The sequence below is a fragment of the Vanellus vanellus genome, assembly GCF_965231255.1.
Source record: "Vanellus vanellus genome assembly, chromosome: 2".
Taxonomy (NCBI): domain Eukaryota; kingdom Metazoa; phylum Chordata; class Aves; order Charadriiformes; family Charadriidae; genus Vanellus; species Vanellus vanellus.
Window position 1 is genome coordinate 46688362 of NC_138906.1, and position 19050 is coordinate 46707411.

Below are 19050 nucleotides of genomic sequence, written 5' to 3' on the forward strand. Positions count from 1 at the left end.
GCTACATAATATTTCCGGAAGAACCAGATGGGAAATTAGGGAGCAGCACGTTCTGACGTTTGGCTTTTAGGCCCTTGTCTAACCATCTCCCAAGTTCTCTTTCTACGTCTTTCACTTAGCTTACATATAGTCATGAAACAGGTGTTGATTTCATCTAACTGATTGACATATTTCTAAATGCATTTCAGTTCCCTTTTTCTTTTTGCAACAGTGTGTTCACAAAAAGAAAGGGAGAAAGAAGTTGGCATTATTCCTTTGTGTCTGTTGACAAAACTATTCCCCTCTTCATTGACTTACACAGTGTGAGCACTCTTTATGTTTTATATTTTGTGGAAATACACTGCATAAGGTTTGTGCATAACCACATACAGAAATGACGTGAACAGGAAGAAAATTATTTTGGGCAGTTACTCATCTGGAATTTTTTTGGTAACAAAATAGATGCTGACAGGAAGCAAAGGCTAGCTTAAACATACTCTTATTGCTATTTTTTTTTAGGTTATTTTACAGGTCATTTGTGAAAGGAAGGCATCAGTTGCTTGGCACCCTGGCCGATAGTACTGTAGTTCACATTATCTGATATCTATCATGGAAGTATTTCTGATGGGTTTAGTAGATAACTTAGCTGCTTTATCTTTTTATGTTTTGGATAATTATTTTGTATTGCTTTGTTTTCTGTGTTGAAATTATGTATAAACTACACCATTCACTTGCAAAGCTACCAAGCCAATGAATGATGGCTTTAAGCTGTGGAGTTCTCATTCCACTCAGCAGGAAGTAGACTGATAGCTATAATAACATGATTTTTAGCATACTGGTTTTCTTGATAATTTTGTCTTGAGAGCTGTCATACTGGAAGTCCTGAGAAGGAGGAGGTCATGTGTCTGTGCATTGGGCTAATGGGATACACTTTGGTGTAACATGCTTTGGAGTTACTGCATTTATAGCAATCTCTTAAGATTGTGGAGCTCGTAATTTGGCTCCACAGCCATTGCTTTAAAATGTTGTGGTGATGTGGGAGTTTAGCAGGAAAGAAATCCCTGTGTATGGAACCATAAAATTAGGCAAAATGTTTTACAAATGTATTTTTCTTTGAAATTTGCTCAGCCTGATGTTTTCTGGCTAGCTTAAATTCTTGCTTGATAGAGGAGTTCTGTCCCAGGTAATTTTTATTCCAGACCAATCTTGTGAAAGGGCACTAGGGATGAGCATGTCCATCAAACTGAGCGGCTAGTCAGCAGACACCGAAACTCCACTGTAAAGGTCGAAGTCAGACAAGAAAGCAGCATTTCTTTGGAAGTGCAGAAGAGTTAAAATAAATTGTTGTTCTTGACCTGGAAAGATACTGAGGTGAAACTTGTGTGTTTTCTTTATAGCCTTGTTTTGTTCTTGCTTCCTACTTCATTATTCATCATGCATCCTGCAGACTGAACTCTAGTTGCATTTCTAAAAAGCTGCATATATTTTGTGTGCCCATTTGGTTTTGATTGCACTATATTTTGTTAACTGAGTTGACACTTCCAAAGAAATGCATGGTATGAGCTCTAACCAAAAAGCAAATTAAGGCTAGATTAACTTGTTTAAAAATACTATGGATTTCTTGCCTGATTAAAAGGCATGAACTGGTATAAAGTGGCATAGATCAGTCATACTAATATAGGTGATGTATTTTAAACATACAACTCTTAATCTCAAAGAAAATGTTATTAAAATCATATTTTTAATGTAATTTTTCATTTAAAACCCTTTCTAGTTGAATCCTAAATCTTTTTGCTGCCAGCGTGTAAATAATTTCCTGAGCTGTTTTTTACTCAAACATTGCAAAATTTTATTAATGCATTTGGAACGTGTATGCCTCTGAAAGAAAGTGAAGAAGCTAAAATTAAACAGATGGTTATGTTTTTATTGCATGTGCAAAGCAAAATGCAAAGCTCAGATATGAATAGTGAAATTTAAACTTTAGCTTTTTTTTTCTTAGGAGATGTACGTTCTTATTATTAGGAGAATTGTTTGCTAAGGGTAACAACAAGCAGTTTGCTTTTTTATGATTAATCTAATAATCTTTGTAATAAAAAATGTGAAAAATAAGGATCTTTTCATATGATTGTTTTTAGGGAAAATTCTAAAGTGTAGGTTCTGTCAACTGACAGTTACTTTATTAAACTTGGAAAGTTACTTCATGAAAATATCATAAAAGTTAGCATTATTTAACTTGCTGGAAAGAGGAAGTTCCTGTTTCAGAAGATGATGGTGTCCTGTTGTGTGAAGAGATGGGTTTAAAAAGAGCGGGTTTTCTCTCTTTCTCTAGCAGTGCCAATTCAAAATGTCAGCAGCATCACTGCAGACTTCAGCTTAGAGGACAGAAGTACGCAGGCACACGACATCCAGACTGTCTTTTTGGATGTGGAAATAGTAAAAGCAACTCCTGTATTGGTATTCAAGAGATGAGAAATACTACACAGAGAAATAGTATATTCTCCCAGCTTCTGCATGTTTATATAAATACCAGCTTGGGAAAATGAGAATTTTCTGGTATTTCTGGCATAATAGACTAGATCTTTTAAAAAGTCTATACTTGCCTCGCTCTTTATTTCTGCAAGCCTTTCTAAGCAGGGAAGATCTTCAATGTGCATGGTTGCCTAGAAGTTGGGAAAAAATACAGAAGGGTAACAGAGAGTGCTTTGAGCACAGCTTTCCCTTACAATAATGATAATTTTAGGTTTGAATATTATTTTTTTAAGCATATTTGAATTCAGACTGTAATAATAGGTATTGCAGCTGGGTAATCATGAAAGATCATGAGCTTGCTTGCGACTTATATGTATATATATTGAATATCCACTTCATTTACTATATATATATTTTGTGAGGATGGGCTGATGGAGATGGACTGAAGTATAGAAATCAGTGCAGTGAACCTGCAGTTGTGTGTCAGTTTGGAGGCTGGCTGAATAGGCAATGGCAGTCACTTTACAAAATCTGATGATACTGAGGAAGAACAGCTGTCTACAGTGACTTGTTGGCTGTAGGAACAAAAAGTGCTTGGCATGTTTGTTTCTATCAGGATTTTTTTCTTTTGAGGACTGAAGCACACTTCATATTTGTGTGTTGACCTTTTCTAAGGGTTGAGGCCAGAAATTAACCAACTTTAAGTTTGGATAGTTCAGTTTCAAGGTATCCAGTTGGCTTTACAGGCAGTCTGACCCAAGGCCACCTACAAATTCCAGCTGCCATTTACCACATGATAAAGGGGCCTTCCTAGGAAGTGCTTAAAGGTTATAACACCGCGGTAAGAGTAGGATGTGCAGCTATGTATACATATGGATGTGCTCCTGGACGCTGATGGATGTAATACTGTAGAGTAGCACAGACCTTTCAAGGTGTCCTTGGAGTCCTTAGTGACTGTGCCAGTGTGTGGTCTTACAATCAAACAGCACAAGATGTGAGGCAAGACTGAGCTGGTATATGAACCTAGCAGCACACTTGAGAGGCAATATAAACATTGGTAGCTGTGTTCTTGGGTGTAAACTGTACTGGAATCACTTACCCAGTGCAGTGGTGACAGGGGTGACAGTGAAGGAAGAAGTGAGAATCTAGTCTCTGGATATTGCAAAATGGCCATGCTCCAACTGCCTGATGGATCTGTTTAGGGGTCTGGAGAGTTAAACTCCCTCAAGTGGCAGCAGCCAAGGACCAAGACAGAGTTGACAGTTACCATAGGAAGGAGAAGGAACAGCAGCTGTGTTTTGCCTTTAGGTTGCTTCAGGCACATCTCTAAATCTTATGGCTCCAGCTTAGCCTTAAGCAAAGAAATAAGTATAACGATGATATATTGTTCACCAGGTTGTTTAACCCAGCATTATTACTTACAGAGGTGGTCCTGCAAAGTGTGTTTATGGCAGCTGCTATTGGATAGTCAGTCTAAGTACTGTAAAAGTTGATTGTGGGAATTACTCTTCCCTGAGATTAAGTGGAAATGAAATCCATTATTTACATTCAAGTTTGCCAGGAGCAAGCAAGCAATTTATGCTTAAAGTCTCTGACAGACCTGCTGATACTGTGTTTGATTTATTGAGTCTTCATTTGACCTCTCTCAGCCATGATGTGAAGCACAGAGCTTCTCCAAGTTCGTGTGTAAGCAGGAGGGAAAGTAGGCTGTGCTGAGCTGTGACACTACCTCAAGGATGGCTGGATGTCCAGATGAATTAACATTTCTGCTTAGTTCTCTAAAGATCCATTTAATTATGGGGAGGTAATGGTTGCCACAGAAATGGCCTCTGAAGCTGTCTTCATGAGCACTCCACAAACTTACAGTAAATAGAGTAGGACTATAAATTGGATATTTCTGAGCACTAACTGTGTGTGAGAACAATCTGTCAGCAGTATCTGCAGACTTGTTAACCTTGGTTCCTTGGTTATCTATTTATTGACCTTGTATTTGTGACCTCTGGTGTGTTTGCAGCAGGCCATGTGCAAGTAAAAGATACTTTTCTCATTTGCTCTGACACATACTGTGAGCACTGCCTGGCATCAGCATTTCTTTTCTGGAGTACAGCTCCACTATCCCAGTGATAAAATAACAGTCCAGTCCTTGCTCATGTTCTAGAATAACTAGGACTAGGACTAATGCCCGCTTCTGGATACCAGACCAGCTAAAGACTCTGTTAGTGCAAAATATTTTAGTATCTAAAATCATATGCAATATAAAAACACCTGGTGCATCTTGCGAACAGGGTGCATCTTGCTAATGGGTGCATACTTTAATGTAAAAAGCTGTTAATGCCAAGATGGGGGAAATGTGTTTGCTCAAGCGTGAAGTGGTTTTGAGAGCTCCGAATCCCTCGGGCCAAGAGAAGCATTGTTTGCAGTCATTTTGGCATTGTTGTGACAGAATTTGTGAACATTTGGAACAACAGGTTTGTCTGTAGGCTAAAGTCATCCTTGCTTATTAGGCCCTCAGACCCCCACATTGGATAAGCAAATACTGTCAGTCTTTGAGCTAATGGAAACATGGGCTCTCTTCTCTTGCACAAATGTATACTTGTTGGATTTGCAGGAGCTCTTGTAACTTCAGGTTTAGGCTTTGGTAGTGTTCAGGATCAACCACATTAGATACAGAAAGATGTTCTGGCCAGATAGATAAGTGATTCTCCCCCTCCCAGTCTGCTCCTCAGAGGATCGCTGCAGTGCTAGTGCTGTTAGGTTCTTGTGTGGTATGCATCTTCCTGAAAAAAAAAAACCTCAACTTAGTGCCTGTACCCAGCAATTACAAGTACCAAGTTGCCTGTTTTGGACAGAAAGATGACTCATTCTCAAGTTTTGTGAGATTTTTTTTGTTGGTTTGTTTTTGAAAGGAGTGGCTCATCTTTCAGTAATGTGTAACTTTCAATGTGTTATAATTCAGTTCTCTACAGTATATTAAACATGAGACAGTTGTCATAGACTCTTCAAGGATTCAAATTAAACTGGATGGTAGGTCTTGTAAATTCATAGTTGCAGCCTGAGGGTCATGCAGACCAGGGTATAACGGTCTCCTAGGTGTGGGGGTGTGTTCTAGAGCATAATCAGTTGTCTTGTTTCCTCATTATTTGCAAACTATGTGTAAGAACATACAATGAGGACATTGTACAAATGAGGAGCTTAGTGTTTCAGAGTTAGACTCACAACTTCCGTTCTTCCTTAATGCATTTACTCAGAAGTAACTAGTCTTGGTATGACTTGCTTGAAACAATATTTCTGTTGTTCCAAATACAAACATTGCAAAAGGTAGAAATAGACAACAAAATACCATAGGCCAAATCACACTGTAAATTATGATCAGTTAGGCTGCTTCAAAGTGGAAAGGAAGGTCCAAGCAGGCAAATTTGGAGGGAAGGGGAAGGTTTAATATTGGAGTATTCAAGAAGTACACGGGAAAAGCCAAGAGGTTGTTCAAAAATGTTTTTGTTTTTAGCGGAGTGCTGAACACTTTGTGGAATTCATGTATGTGTAAATTGCACACGTCTGAAAACTGAAACACCTTTTTGACTTCCTTTGCCACCAAATGAACAAATATTGAAGGTTGCCTGGGAGAGGCGTTTGAAAACATACCTTGACTGAATCATCACAGCCAGGATTTAAACCAAGATGATCTAAACTACCAGCTTTAAAAGTCTGATCATCTTTTGCTGCTTCAGGTCTGATGTTGGGATATGTCTGCAATTTTTAAGGGGACCTTTAGACCTCAGCTGCTCAAAAAGCAGTGTCTCATCCTCTGAGCTCATTTGATTTGAGAGCTGCCTAACCATGACTGGCCACACAGCCCTGCAGCTGCTTGCAGTTTTTAGTTCTTATGAGTCAAAAAACAAAACAAAATCGGCTGTTAATCAGCTTGTTGCTAATGAAAACAACTTGTGACTGTTGCTGTTTCTTCAGCAACAAAGTTGGTTTGGTTCTTTGGTGGTTGGTTTTGGTTTGTTTTGTTTTTCCTGCATCAGGTGCTACATTAGGTGCCATAATGTTGGTTCTCCTGTGGTTTCTGTTGAGGTCACTGCTGCTGTTGTTGCATGTGGAAAGGTATTACTACATCAATTGCTTCCTTGTTTGCTTTATCAGTATGTCAGAATGCCATCTCTTTTGGAGCGTTTTGGCTTTTGGTAGGGTTTGGAGGTTTTTTTGGTAGGGGCAAACTAACCGTGGCTAGTCTCACTCCCAGGCCAGAAAATAGCTTTTATAGTCCATTCACTCAAATGTCTCTCAACTAATCTCTGTGTTTGTAAACCAAAGAAGAGACTGTGTAGCTGATGAAGAAATGAAGAAACAGTACACTCTTTGTAGAAGGCTGTCACCAGGTCTAAGGGGAAAAAAAAAAAAAACAAAACCCAAACATTTTTTTTCTTGGGAAAGATCTTCCTGTGTCATGAACCTTCTGGGAATCCTTGATTAACTATTACTGTTATAGGAATGCTGTGTACTTAAAAAGGTTGAATTTGGTCCCTTAGCATATCAGCATGGAAGTCAGTAAAAGTTTCTTAGATTCAGTATTACTTTAATCATAAAGAAAATATCGATAAAAGGGCTGTGGGATGTCAGTCTAACTTTACCTCTGCCTCAGGGCAAGAACAGCTCGATCTAGATAAAACCTTTTTTGGGTGTAGAGTAACCTGTTTGTTCTTAAAGATAGTCAATAGTAATAGCTCCACAGCCTCTGGAGCAACTTGTTCCAGACCTTTAACTATGCTTTTATCCTTGGAAATACTTAGTAATGTAAAACTTGTAATCTTTTTTTTTCTTTTTTTTTTAGGTTATCCCATAGACCTCAAAATCCCAAATCCAAACAAACCCAAACCAACAACCTAGTCTTACACTAGTAAAGTGTTTGCAGTTCTTAAGGACCTCTGCATCCTGTCTTTTGGTGTCTTCTAGGATTCCGTAAGCAATAATTGACTCACTTCTCATTTGTGTTTTCGCTTCTTATTAGAATATAGTAGCAGTAGGAGCTGGATTCTGTGATGGCCTTTGCTGCGGTGACAATACCAAAGCTGCTGTTATTCGCCTTGGCCTAATGGAGATGATTGCCTTTGCCAGAATTTTTTGCAAAGGACAGGTGTCTACTGCCACTTTCCTGGAGAGCTGTGGAGTTGCTGATCTCATCACAACGTGTTACGGTGGCCGGAATCGACGTGTAGCAGAAGCATTTGTTAAAACTGGAAAGGTACCTTATTCACTGGGTGAAATAGATGGTTGTAAATACTAGCACACCTGGTTTGTTGGACTAACAGTATAGTTATCTGAGACATGCTAGCTGTACTGAATGAATACCCTTCTCTTTCCTCTCATTTTTGAGTGTGTTACAAGGCTAGAATGAGTGTAAAGGTGTTAAAAAGGAGGAGTTATTTCTCCAGCTTTTTTTTTTTTTTTAAATAAGATGCTGGGAGATGCAGATTTAATAAGAAGAATATTTACAAACAAGAATGTAGGAGAATGTTGTATATGCTCATTCCAGGTCAGTTTTGAGAAAGGAAAAACGCTCAATAACATCCTTTTTTTTTTTTTTTCTTTTTTTTTTTTTTTCCATCCAGATGATGTTGTCAGGCTTATGAAAATTTTATCATAGCTCTTCTTTTCTTCCCCCCCCCCGTTGTTTAGTCTATTGAAGAATTGGAGCAAGAAATGTTGAATGGTCAGAAACTGCAGGGACCACAGACTTCTGCAGAAGTGTATCGCATCCTCAAGCAGAAAGGAATGCTGGAAAAGTAAGTAAGAACAGATAAATAAGTTCCGCATACCCCTTTTTTATCTCAATAATTCTTCCTGTATATTTGGTGTTGATATCTTCATGAAAGTAATAGCCAAAAAGAAAATCACTGTAACATGAGTAGCTTAATCCCCAGTTAAAATCACAGAGAAGTGAATAGAACCTCAAAATAGTATTGCTGTAGCTAGACCTAATAGTGTGACATTAAATCTGTGAATGCCCTTCTGTTTGCAGAATGTTTTATTGCCTTCTCCTATCACAGAAAAGCACGGTGAGTGTCGTTTAACATGTAACAAGAATAAAATACATAAAAATAGAAACTGAGCTTCCTAAAGAGACTTGTGAAGAGGATCTACAGCTCATTTCATAGTCATAAATTCATTACTTAACTCCAAGGAGAGGAGCTTTGTTATTAAGGATCTATATAGCTGGTCAGCTGAACAGTGGCTGCTTCTATCCACATGGACTCTAGCTTAGATACTGCAGTTCTCTTTCCTAATGTGAATTCTAGTTTGCTGTAGAATAAAACCTACCATCTGCTTGTGTAGGTCAGGGCTTTTTTGTGATATGAAATTAAGCAAGTTGTCCTGACTTGTTCATTTGTATTCAAGTCAGAACATGTATGATCCTAAAGCCACATACACAGTTGTCTCCTTATGAGATCAAGGGATGCATCTATTTGTTCCTCTTTGTAGATGAAGCAAAATCAGAAAATAAATGGCTTCCAGTCAGAAGACCAAGCCTCGTTACTTTTTTTCCAAAGCAGTTTTAAAAGTCTAGTTTTAATGGATCAGCTGCATTGAATTAGATACTGTTTAACATTATCTTTGGGTGTAAGGCACCTAAGTCTGTCTCTGCAGCGTACAGTAATTAAACTAACTGCAGAAAAAAATCTTAATTAAAATGTTGGCTTCAGTCTTTGCTGTTTATGATTCCCTAAATGAGACAGGAATGTTGTGTCTGGAGGTTTTTTTGGTTGGCTGGTTTTTTCCCTGTTCTATCTTACAACAAATAAAGTGCATTATAGTAGAGACTTTAGATTGTATTTTTAATGAAAGATATGAAAACAGAGTTGCAAATTTCTATTTGGTACACCAACATATATGTGTCAGTTCTTCATAAAAGGTTTCATTCAACAATATTTTTGAAAGCAACTTTTAAAGTGTTTTTTGAAAACTTTCTTGCTACTGCGTCAAAACACAGTAAAACAGCTACGGTTTCAAAGTGAAGAGGTAAGAGTCTAGCAAGAGTAAAATTTCATGCTCTCATCCTACAGAAAGAGTCCCAAGGCAACGTAGAAATATGCAAAAGTCAAAGTTCAGTAGAAGGGTCTTGGTAGCAGTGTTGATGCCTATTGATATTTACAGTGTAATTTGTTTTTTTCATTTCAACAGTTGTAGAACTAACCCTCTTAATGTGCTCAGACATAAGATGCATTTGGAGTTTGCTTGCCCTGAGCCTGCAGTCAGCCTTGATTCTGCTTTCCCCACGTGTAGTGTGGCAGACCTTTGCAGAGCAGGGTAATATTCTCCGTGATAAACAGCAAGACTTATGTATCGAGATGTGGATTGTAGTAGTGGTGGTACTTCACTGAGAAGTAACTGCCAGTACCGCATCTAAAGCTGTGTGAAACTTGCTTTTGCTTCAGAAGATTTGCATGTTTTGTGGCTGCCTCTAGTAAAATCTCACATGGGCGTAACAAATTTTATTTTAGTGCCTAAATTTAAGTTTTTACAGTAAAAGCAAATTCAGCCCCCCTCCGCAACCCAGTATATTTTACAAAGCAAGTGATAAGTGAGGCTTGTTAATAAATTCAAAAGTCTTTGTGTACATTTTTCTCCTGCATATTTCCTAGTAAGGGTTTTGCAACCTAAACAGTATAGCATTTCATTTGAAAAAGCAGCTATGTGGCTATATGCTAATTTTGGTTCCACCAATGAAATAAAACCAAAAATCAAGTCAGTTCAATTGACCTGAAATAGTTTTTGCTATTGCTGCTTTTTTTGTCTTGTTCTCCACAAAAATAAACCAAAAGAAATGGACACGTTTCATATCCAGACATTAGGATGTTTCAGATAAAATGAAAATCTACATTTTGAATTGAGCACTTGTAATAAAAGCCATAGAAATGATGCACTAAATTCACAAGTGTGTCCATTCCTCCACCCTTTTTTTCCCCAGTAATGCAAAGTATTGCATTCAGCCAAGTAAAAATCCTGTATCTGCCTGGCGAATGTGGCGGCCACCGTGCTGTAATGGCACTCTTGAATGGCTCATGGCTTCTTGTGTGGCCTCTGATTCATTCTGAGGAGTCCCATTCTGAGCTACGTGGTGATGCCAGAGTTACCTCAGTATAACACAAACGAGCAGAGGATATTGGCAAGCATATATGGTGCTCAGTACTGGTTGGTGGTTCTAGTCTATACTGCATTTGTACATTACAGATAAATCTTTAGAGTGGCTTATGAGAGTTCTTTCCTGAGGAGAAAGCTCTAGTCCAGATGTATTCTGAATCACTCGGAAATTGAATATTTCACCATTTCCAATGCTCCTTATTTTTTATTTCAGTCAAAATAACATAGTGCATTAGGTCAAAATTTGTCAGTATAAAAGGCTGGACTGAAATGCTGTATTTATTTTGGTGAAAGGACAATTAATCCCTAAAATTCACCAGGCTTTGTATGACAATAGGACTTGGGTGGCTTTCTCTGTCCAAGATGGACAGAAAGCAAATTTAAATTTCTGTAAAACATCTTGGCTGTAATAAGTCTTCATTCATATTATCAGAGAAGCCTGAATAATTTGGGTGTTGTTGGAAACTTATTGGTTGGTTTCTTATTTTAAAAACTTGACCTTCAGTTTCTTCTTGGGTCTCCCTTTGTCATATTCTGCAATTATTGTTCAGAGATAATGCATAACTGATGCGCCACTCATCCTTTTTAACCACAGATAAGTACTGCTATAAGAATATCAAGGAAAGATGCGAGTGTTTTTAGTTTTTTAGATCACTTAATGGTTGTGCCATACATAACGAATGTTGCAGCCTCCATTATATCTAGCTGGGCTTCTGAGAGTGACTCATTTGAGAGATGCATGTAGGTTCTGTATTTATCCAGTGCTTTTCAGCCTACCATAAGCATTTGACAAATAGTAAAAGAAATTGATTTTTCAGTCTCTCTCTTTTCCTTCCCTCTCCAAACCCCATTTTGTTTCTTTCATTTAGGAAAATGTTACAGAATAAACTTACACTGTGTTTGCTTTCCCCACCTTGTTTCCTCAGGTTTCCACTATTCACTGCTGTGTATCAAATCTGCTATGAAGGGAAGCCTGTCAGAGAGATGATATCCTGCCTTCAGAGTCATCCAGAGCACATATAAAATCAATCAGGCCATTGTACTAATACAGCTTTCTGCCTTTCAAATTTATATTCGGGTTCAAGTGGATGTATCATTAAGCTTCATTCAAAGCTGCTTGCTAGGCAACAGTAACAACATGAATGTCTCTGAATGGGTATTGGGTTTTGTTTTACAGCCTAGTTTGACATAGCATGCAGTGTTGACTTGGTGATTGTCGTTTTACTGGCTAAAATACAACTGTTTTAAGATGCACAATGCAAAAGTTGCACTACATATCTAGTGTATGTACACAAGTGTACTTTGTGTGTGTTTCTACATCATAAACCACAATGTTTTGTTGTCTCTTATTAAGGCCTAGTCCAAAATCCACTGGACACCATGGGAAGAATCCCACTGGTTTTGATGAAGACTGAATCAAGCCTGTAACCTTGAAATATTAGGAGTCTTTCTATTAGAACTTGTTTCCATTCTGCATACACACTGAAGTGTTAACATTTTGCATGTTTACCATTACATTAATTTTAGCAATATTAATGCAAAACAAGTAGTAGCAGTTATTCAGGGGGGTTACAGGGATATCTTAATGAAGTCTGGTGAAGAATATTTTGATTTTTGAAAGTCTTTAAAACTGTCAGACTATTTTGAAACCAATTTCGAAGTGAATTTAAAGTTTTTAATTACACTGTTTTAAAGGGAATATTCTAGAGGGGGATCGTTACCTCCCCTTCTGTTTTTTAATCCTTGCATTTTTGTACTTCTCCATTTCTCCCTTGCTGTTCCGAGGAGTTAGGCTCTTCTAGAATCCCATTCCCCCAAACAAGTGGGAAATGTTGACTGGGGGATTCTGAATGCTGGAGCCTAGGGTTCGTTTTAGTGTCGTACCTGTGGTCATTCTTCACTGGTATTGTTTAGTGGGTGGGGAAGGATACTCTTGGGTATCCACTGCTCAAAATTGTCATGCTGTGTTTCTAGCTTAACTGTCAGCTACAAAGTGTTGCACTCCACACAACACTCCAAGGAATATTTGGGGAATTCCCTGATCAATCATGCTTCTGTTGTGAAAGGGTTATGGGCCAGTACGCTGACTGCATTTATTTCAGTGCCTGCCAGTGACTGACATGTCAACTGGACCATAGTCCCGAACCATCAAAAATTATGAATTCTGAAGTTACTCTTTCATTGGACAAAACTTTAATGGATGCCGGATCAAGTCCTTTATGACTAATCTCCCAGAAAGCTTTTCAAAGGCATCTCTCTCTTTTATTCCCCAGGTATCTCAACTAGTTTTTTCAGGCACCTTTGCTTTATCAGGCAGATTAATTTTATTTATTATTGGAAAAATTGTGATTTTATGGAGTTTGGGGGTAAGGTTGGGTTTGGGGGGATTTTTTTTTTTTTTTTTAAGAAGGTTGATGCAAGAGAAGATAGATAAATGAAATCCGTCTTGCTTTTCTGGTATAATAAACTGTAATTTTCTTGTAAAATATATGCTAAGTATGTAAAGAGTGGACTCATTCTTGGAGCTGGGAGGCAAGGGTTAGCATCTAGATTTACAGAGCTCAACAAGAATGCCCATCCACTCTGAATATCCACTCCAAACCTCTGAGCAGTATCACAGCTGTTGTTCGCTGTTCTCAGTGACGTTTTTAGACAAGAAATGGTGAGCATAAACCCATTCTGAAGCTTTAAGTTGTCATTTAAAACTTGCTAAAACAAAAGGGATGCCTGGGATTAATTGTCATACTTACTTAAGTAGCCTAGATTACTCTGAAATAGACAAAAAGCTGCCCCAACGCTTATAGACAGGAAGATGCTTAAGCTCAGGGGTACCATTTCTTGTGCTCCTACAATGTTTTGCATTAATTTTTGGAAGATCTCGTGAATGTCATCAGATATTCAAGGATGTGAAAGGTTATTTTGCCTTATTTCTGATTTAGTGCTAAATATTACAGATGGCCAGAAGTTAAGTAACATCAGATGTTTGTGGCAATTGAGGAAATCACTGGTAGAGCTGATTTGGAGTAAGCACTCTGCTTAGGCAATGTTTTAGGATTGGAAGCACTGTTACACTAACGCACACGTGGAGCGTACACTCCTCATTACTGCATAACTCTCAGTGTGTCTGCTTATGCTTTGTGTTGTGTTTTTTTTTTTTAATACCAAGATGATCGGCTTTGCCTTTATATGTGTGTATATACATATACATAAAAACTTTTTTTATATGCAGTATGTAGAACAGTAGCATTTTGTAAGATACATAAAGGGCTATATGAGCTAAATGTGGTAAATTAATATATATTTTTAAATGATTTCAGTATTATTCCAATACTACTTTTACCACTGAAACCCTAAATTTTAATTGTTCTTGTTTTCTACAGAAGCCTATTCTAAGGCAAATCCAGAGAAAAGGTTTTTATGGATTTTTTTCCTCCAGTCTGTGATGATATTCTTGTTCTTTTCAGGCAAAAAGTGAGGTTTCAGTAACTAAAATTTATTTAAATTTCTATAGATACTTCACCATTTGTATTTGCTTTTCAGTGCTTGAGAAAATTCAGCTTGGCACTAGTTATTTTTCTCCCACTAATATTTGCTGCTCATTAGAAGACTGTGATATGATACTGGAACTGAGTGATTTAAAATCTTGTTCTTACACTCTGTTTTGCCTAGTACTGGGATAGTCTTACTGAAAACATTAACCCCTGTGCAAGGGGTCTTAAATTTCTAACTAATTTTCTTGATTTATGAATATTAATTACTAAAGAAGACTTTATCGCCTAATGATACATACTCAACTTGCCCTAGACATGTGTACTGATTTTGTTTAAAGATTGTGAATGTATACCCATTTGAAGAGTTAGTAAAAATAAACATTTTTGTCTTGGGAATCACTTTGGTTTCTGTTGTTTCATTTTATGTGGTTTGAGATTAATATTTTGTTCACTTGATGGAATGTAGATTTTTATGGATATGGTATGTAGTGATAGCAGATATGAGATTGCCATGCAATAATTTAAATTTTTAAAGAGCTTTTTGACATCCAGATGACAGCATTTTTATTTCTGTCCATTAGTGAAACAATTATGGTGTCTTTGACAGCTGAAACAGGTTTTCCTCTTCAGTTCCTTGAGTTGTTGTGTGAGCCACTGGAGGGCACTGGCGGGTAAGTGACCAATTCCACCTGCTCCGCAGTTACTTTCCTTCCTGTTTATTTCTGAAGCTCCTTAAGTCCCTGTATGACTGCAGCTGTCTTACACTGTGCTCCTTGTGTTTGGAGACGGTTCAGCACCAGATGCATGTGTTGTAGGTCCACTGGAAGTGAGAGAAGGAGCTTGCTGTAAAACACCCAACACCTTATTACCTCTTAGCCAAGGCCCTGCCTTGCCGGTCACCCAAGACCCTTCCAGTGCTGGGCAACAGTCACTACCTCAGCTCTTGGACAATGTGGTCCGTGAGATCTTTCAGCATTACATGGGGTTCTGTAATGTGCATCCAGCAATGCTTGGTTCTGTTGTATCTTGAAGTTGCAAGAGCCTGGGAAACGATGAGAGCACACTGAGCTTAGTTTTGTCACTTTTACATCAGCTAAAGGGGTGGGAGGTGTCACAAGTGTTTAACCAGGGAAAGGAAGGTCTACTACTTAGTTGTGGGGCACCATACTGTAAAGAAGTATGGTGTTTTTGGTGAATAGAGTAATGCACTGTCTACCTGAAAGCCTCAAAGGATTTAATAAAATAAGAGCAACATCCCAATTCCTCATTTACAGACAGGGGTACTGAGACAGGTAAAGGTGGCTGCCCAGCAAACCTGTGACTGGATGCGTTTTATTCCTAATTTTAAGCCAGAGTTTCAGTTGTTAGGTCATTTCTCGTACTTTTAGCTCACAATTGTATTTGTTTTAAGGGCCCGTGGAATCAACTAGTAGAATAAATATATAGGTATCTAAAACATACCATCCAAAGGGACTATAATTCTAGTAAGTCTGAGTCAACAGCAAAGTAAAAACCATCACAACAGAATTAGGATGGATACATTTCTTTCATATGGGCATTATTTTCTGAAGGGGTGGTGGTTTCTCACTAAATCGGTGCTTACAGGCTGGGTGTCTTTGATCATCTGACTGTAAAATGTAAATAGCACCCAGGCTGGCCCTGAGCTACAGGAAGCATGGCAGAGAAGGTCAGGTTCCAAGGGCCTGTGCTGACACTTCTTCATAACGCTCTCACCCTGGACTTCATGGTAAGGTCGGAGTCATATGAATGAAGTACATGGGTATCACAGGGGCTGGTTAATGCTGAAATAAAATGTTGTCCCGGGACACGCAGCACTTCATGTTATTAGGAAGTGTAAAACTGTTTCTCTTCTGCCTGTCTCCTGGCCGCATGGAGTTTTCTCCTGTGATTTGCCAGGAGCTGATAGAAATCTGAGCACTAAAAGGTAATGCTTCTATTTTGAATAATGGATGAGGAGAGTATCTACCTTCAATCCCAGCATGTGCAAAGAAGAGGTGTTTGGCATTCAGATTAAATGAAACTTAGTTTTCTTGTCAGTCTGTTCTAACTTGATTTCAGATTCCTGCCAATATGCTTTGGGTAGGGACTTTCAAATACTCTCTATCTATCAGTCTAGTCCTGCTCTTATTGAAAGCAGTTGTAAAACTGGATTTTAAGAGGAGAACAGTAGGGTGCCGCCCAGCAGAATGGTATCTCTGTCGGAGTTCCCCATGTCTAAATTGGATTTATCTATTTATTATATTTACCTGTTACCTACAGTATCTGTTGTAGAGTGATAAGGTGAATGGTGATTGTAGGAAGCATTGGGAACCGTATGTTGATTATTTCAGTAAGTTACTAGAAACAGCATGAATTACTGCTTTTAAATGTATGTCCTTCTTGTAACTCATGCTGTAGGAATTAGTGAATAATAAACTAAGCACAACTCTGGCCTGTGAGCAGTCTTGATTTTTCACGTGGGGGTAACTGCCAAAGCCTGCTCAGTGTAATCCGTATCGCACTCTGTGATGTTAGCACTGCTCGGTGTCACTACGCTGGGCTTTTCATTTTCTTAACTGGACAGGAGTCATCTAGTGTCTTTCACCCTACAGCTTTCCTTCAGATCTATTCCAGCTTCCCTCTCATCTTTATGTAGCTGCACTGGTATGTACTGTTTTGTAGTGAACCTTAAGAAGGGTTCTTCATGTCAAAAGGTGAGTGTATATACATGTCCATGCATATGCTCATCTATACAAGTAAACCCCCACCTACCTTTTATTGAATGTTTGTGTGCACAAGTAAGCTTTGTAAAGGGCTGGGAATTTTGCACAGGCTTTTAGCAAGGCCACCAAGAGGACCGATGTTCAGCTGCCTTTGCACTAGCTGTGTCCATCCACTCAATTAAAGCTGCTTGCTGGTGAAGCTCAAGCGCATAGATCTCTCCCAGACCATCCTACAGTCTCTAGGATGGCAGTAAGTCGGCTTGGGTTAACTGTCAACATTGCTACTGTTTTAGGGAACAGTACCACATCTATGGTCACTGAAGCTCTGAAATGCCATGTTGGTAAAAAATTGTGCATCTTCCATGTTTAGGTGAAAATAATAATGACGTTAATTGAACTAGTTTGCCCTTTCTCCAAAACCAGTTTCATTATCAACCCCATTTTAGAAACTGAAAACTACCACATCACATTCTTGTCCAGAAACATACTTCAGCTTTTGGTGCGATGGATTCTTTCTGAGTAGTTTATATTTTAAGGACTTAGTGAATTGCAGTTTGATGATTACTAAGCACAGGCATGTGGCGCGCTCAGAAATTACAGCCTTGCGGATTTTTAGTTTGCTTTTTTTTTTTTTTCTCTTTTTAAGGCTGGAAAGAACTGAAAAGCAAGCCAAATCTGTTAGCAAGCACTGGCTGGATTCCTGACCTATGTAAATAATAATATAGAGACATTTATGAAACATTAGCCAGTATTTAAAATGCAAACTTCAAACACAAGTACATGCATCACCGCTTCTTAGTAACTGTAAGCCATTTTTTTAATATGCTATTGTTTTTTGGGGGGTACCTACTCCCTATATTGTTGCATCGAGACAAACCAACATGTATTATGATACAAGATTTTTGAAGGCTTAAGATACTTGAAATTTTTAGCAAAGTGAGCTCAAAGCAAGCTGCTGTGTACTCTGATAGCTGAGCAGAACCAGCCTTGGCTCTGCCTGCGTTTGGGATTAAAGCCCAGTTTTTGTCCAAGTGTTTTTAGAGGGGCATTTAAACCCAGTTTAGGGATTTTTCTAATTTCCACATACTCTGCAGAGTTGCATTTGAATGTGACAGAGGTGCTTGGTGTTTTATTTGAAATCAAGACTTCATCAGCATCTCCAAGCTTCAAGTTAGGTGGTAATTGCAGTATCACCTAGTCATGACAGTCTTCCCTTGTCTGTGTTTAGTCTTATCCTCTGGTTTTCTTCACTTGCATTTTTTTCAGGCTGTAGGCTGCTATAAAGAAGGAATACCTCTTGTTACTCTCGGAGCTTTAGCCAGCACGGCAAAAAAAAGATCAGCATACTGCCATCTGCATTTATCCTTGTCTTATGTTTGCTGCTCAGTAGAGAGGTTAAGTGTGGAATAAGATCTTCCAAACTCTCATGCTGTTGGGTTTAATCCTTCTGCCGCTTGCATCTTTATTCATAGATTCGCCGTTTTAAAACGGCAGAAGCTCAGGTTTTTTTCGTAGTGGTATTCCCTGGTGCAGTTGCTCAGGCTGCTTTAAGTCTCCAGAGTATGTGATCACACCAAAATCTTGGTAGCTAGCAATACGCTTCTTTACCCCACCAGAGTCCTTAAACTTTGTGACGAAAGCTGCTTAATTTGATTCTAATGTATTGCTACTCCAGAGCTGTAGTATCCTGCAGTTATGTTTAGTGTACCTAGTTACTATACTCATTCAAATAATCTATTTTTCTCAGAAATTTTGTCTCCAACTTATCCATGACGACACGTTATTCACAGATATAGTCTAAAACTTGTAATTCAGCTGCTTGTAACCATTTGGCAGAGGAATGTGCAGGTACCCAGTATGACAATTTCTAGGTGTGGCTTTTCCAGAATGCAGCGTGGTTGGCCTGACAGTGCTGGGTGCTGTAGAGCAGCAGAGGTGTTTCCTAGCAGGGACAATTTGCTTTCTGAAAGCAATCAGAGTAGAAATGAGAGAAGAGAATGGAATGGGGTTGGACTGCCTAAGCTACAGGTAAATCATTTTAAGTTTAACTTGTATATACTATGTATGGAGGAGAGAGGGAACAGAATATTGTACTCACTGGAGAATAGGGAGCGAGACTAAGTCAGTTTTAACCAGTGCAAGAGCTGGTAAGGCAAGAACATGCGGTAAAATACAGAAGGAGTGAAGACAAAGCTGTTGAGAGTGTATTCAAGCCCTTTTTGGCTTGTCATTTTGTCCCAGGCACT

The 19050-nt window shown here is 38.5% G+C and overlaps 1 protein-coding gene across 1 annotated transcript in view; it reads left to right on the forward strand.

Annotated features, from left to right (window-relative positions):
• Positions 1-14474, forward strand: part of GPD1L (glycerol-3-phosphate dehydrogenase 1 like) — a 24714-nt gene extending 10240 nt beyond the window's left edge. Inside the window, exons 5-8 of the mRNA XM_082499161.1 lie at positions 2309-2433; positions 7460-7693; positions 8128-8234; positions 11517-14474. Coding sequence (XP_082355287.1) covers positions 2309-2433; positions 7460-7693; positions 8128-8234; positions 11517-11613 — 563 coding nt within the window. The 3' untranslated portion in view covers positions 11614-14474. The remainder of the gene's footprint in view (positions 1-2308; positions 2434-7459; positions 7694-8127; positions 8235-11516) is intronic.
• The last annotated feature ends 4576 nt before the right edge of the window (positions 14475-19050 follow it).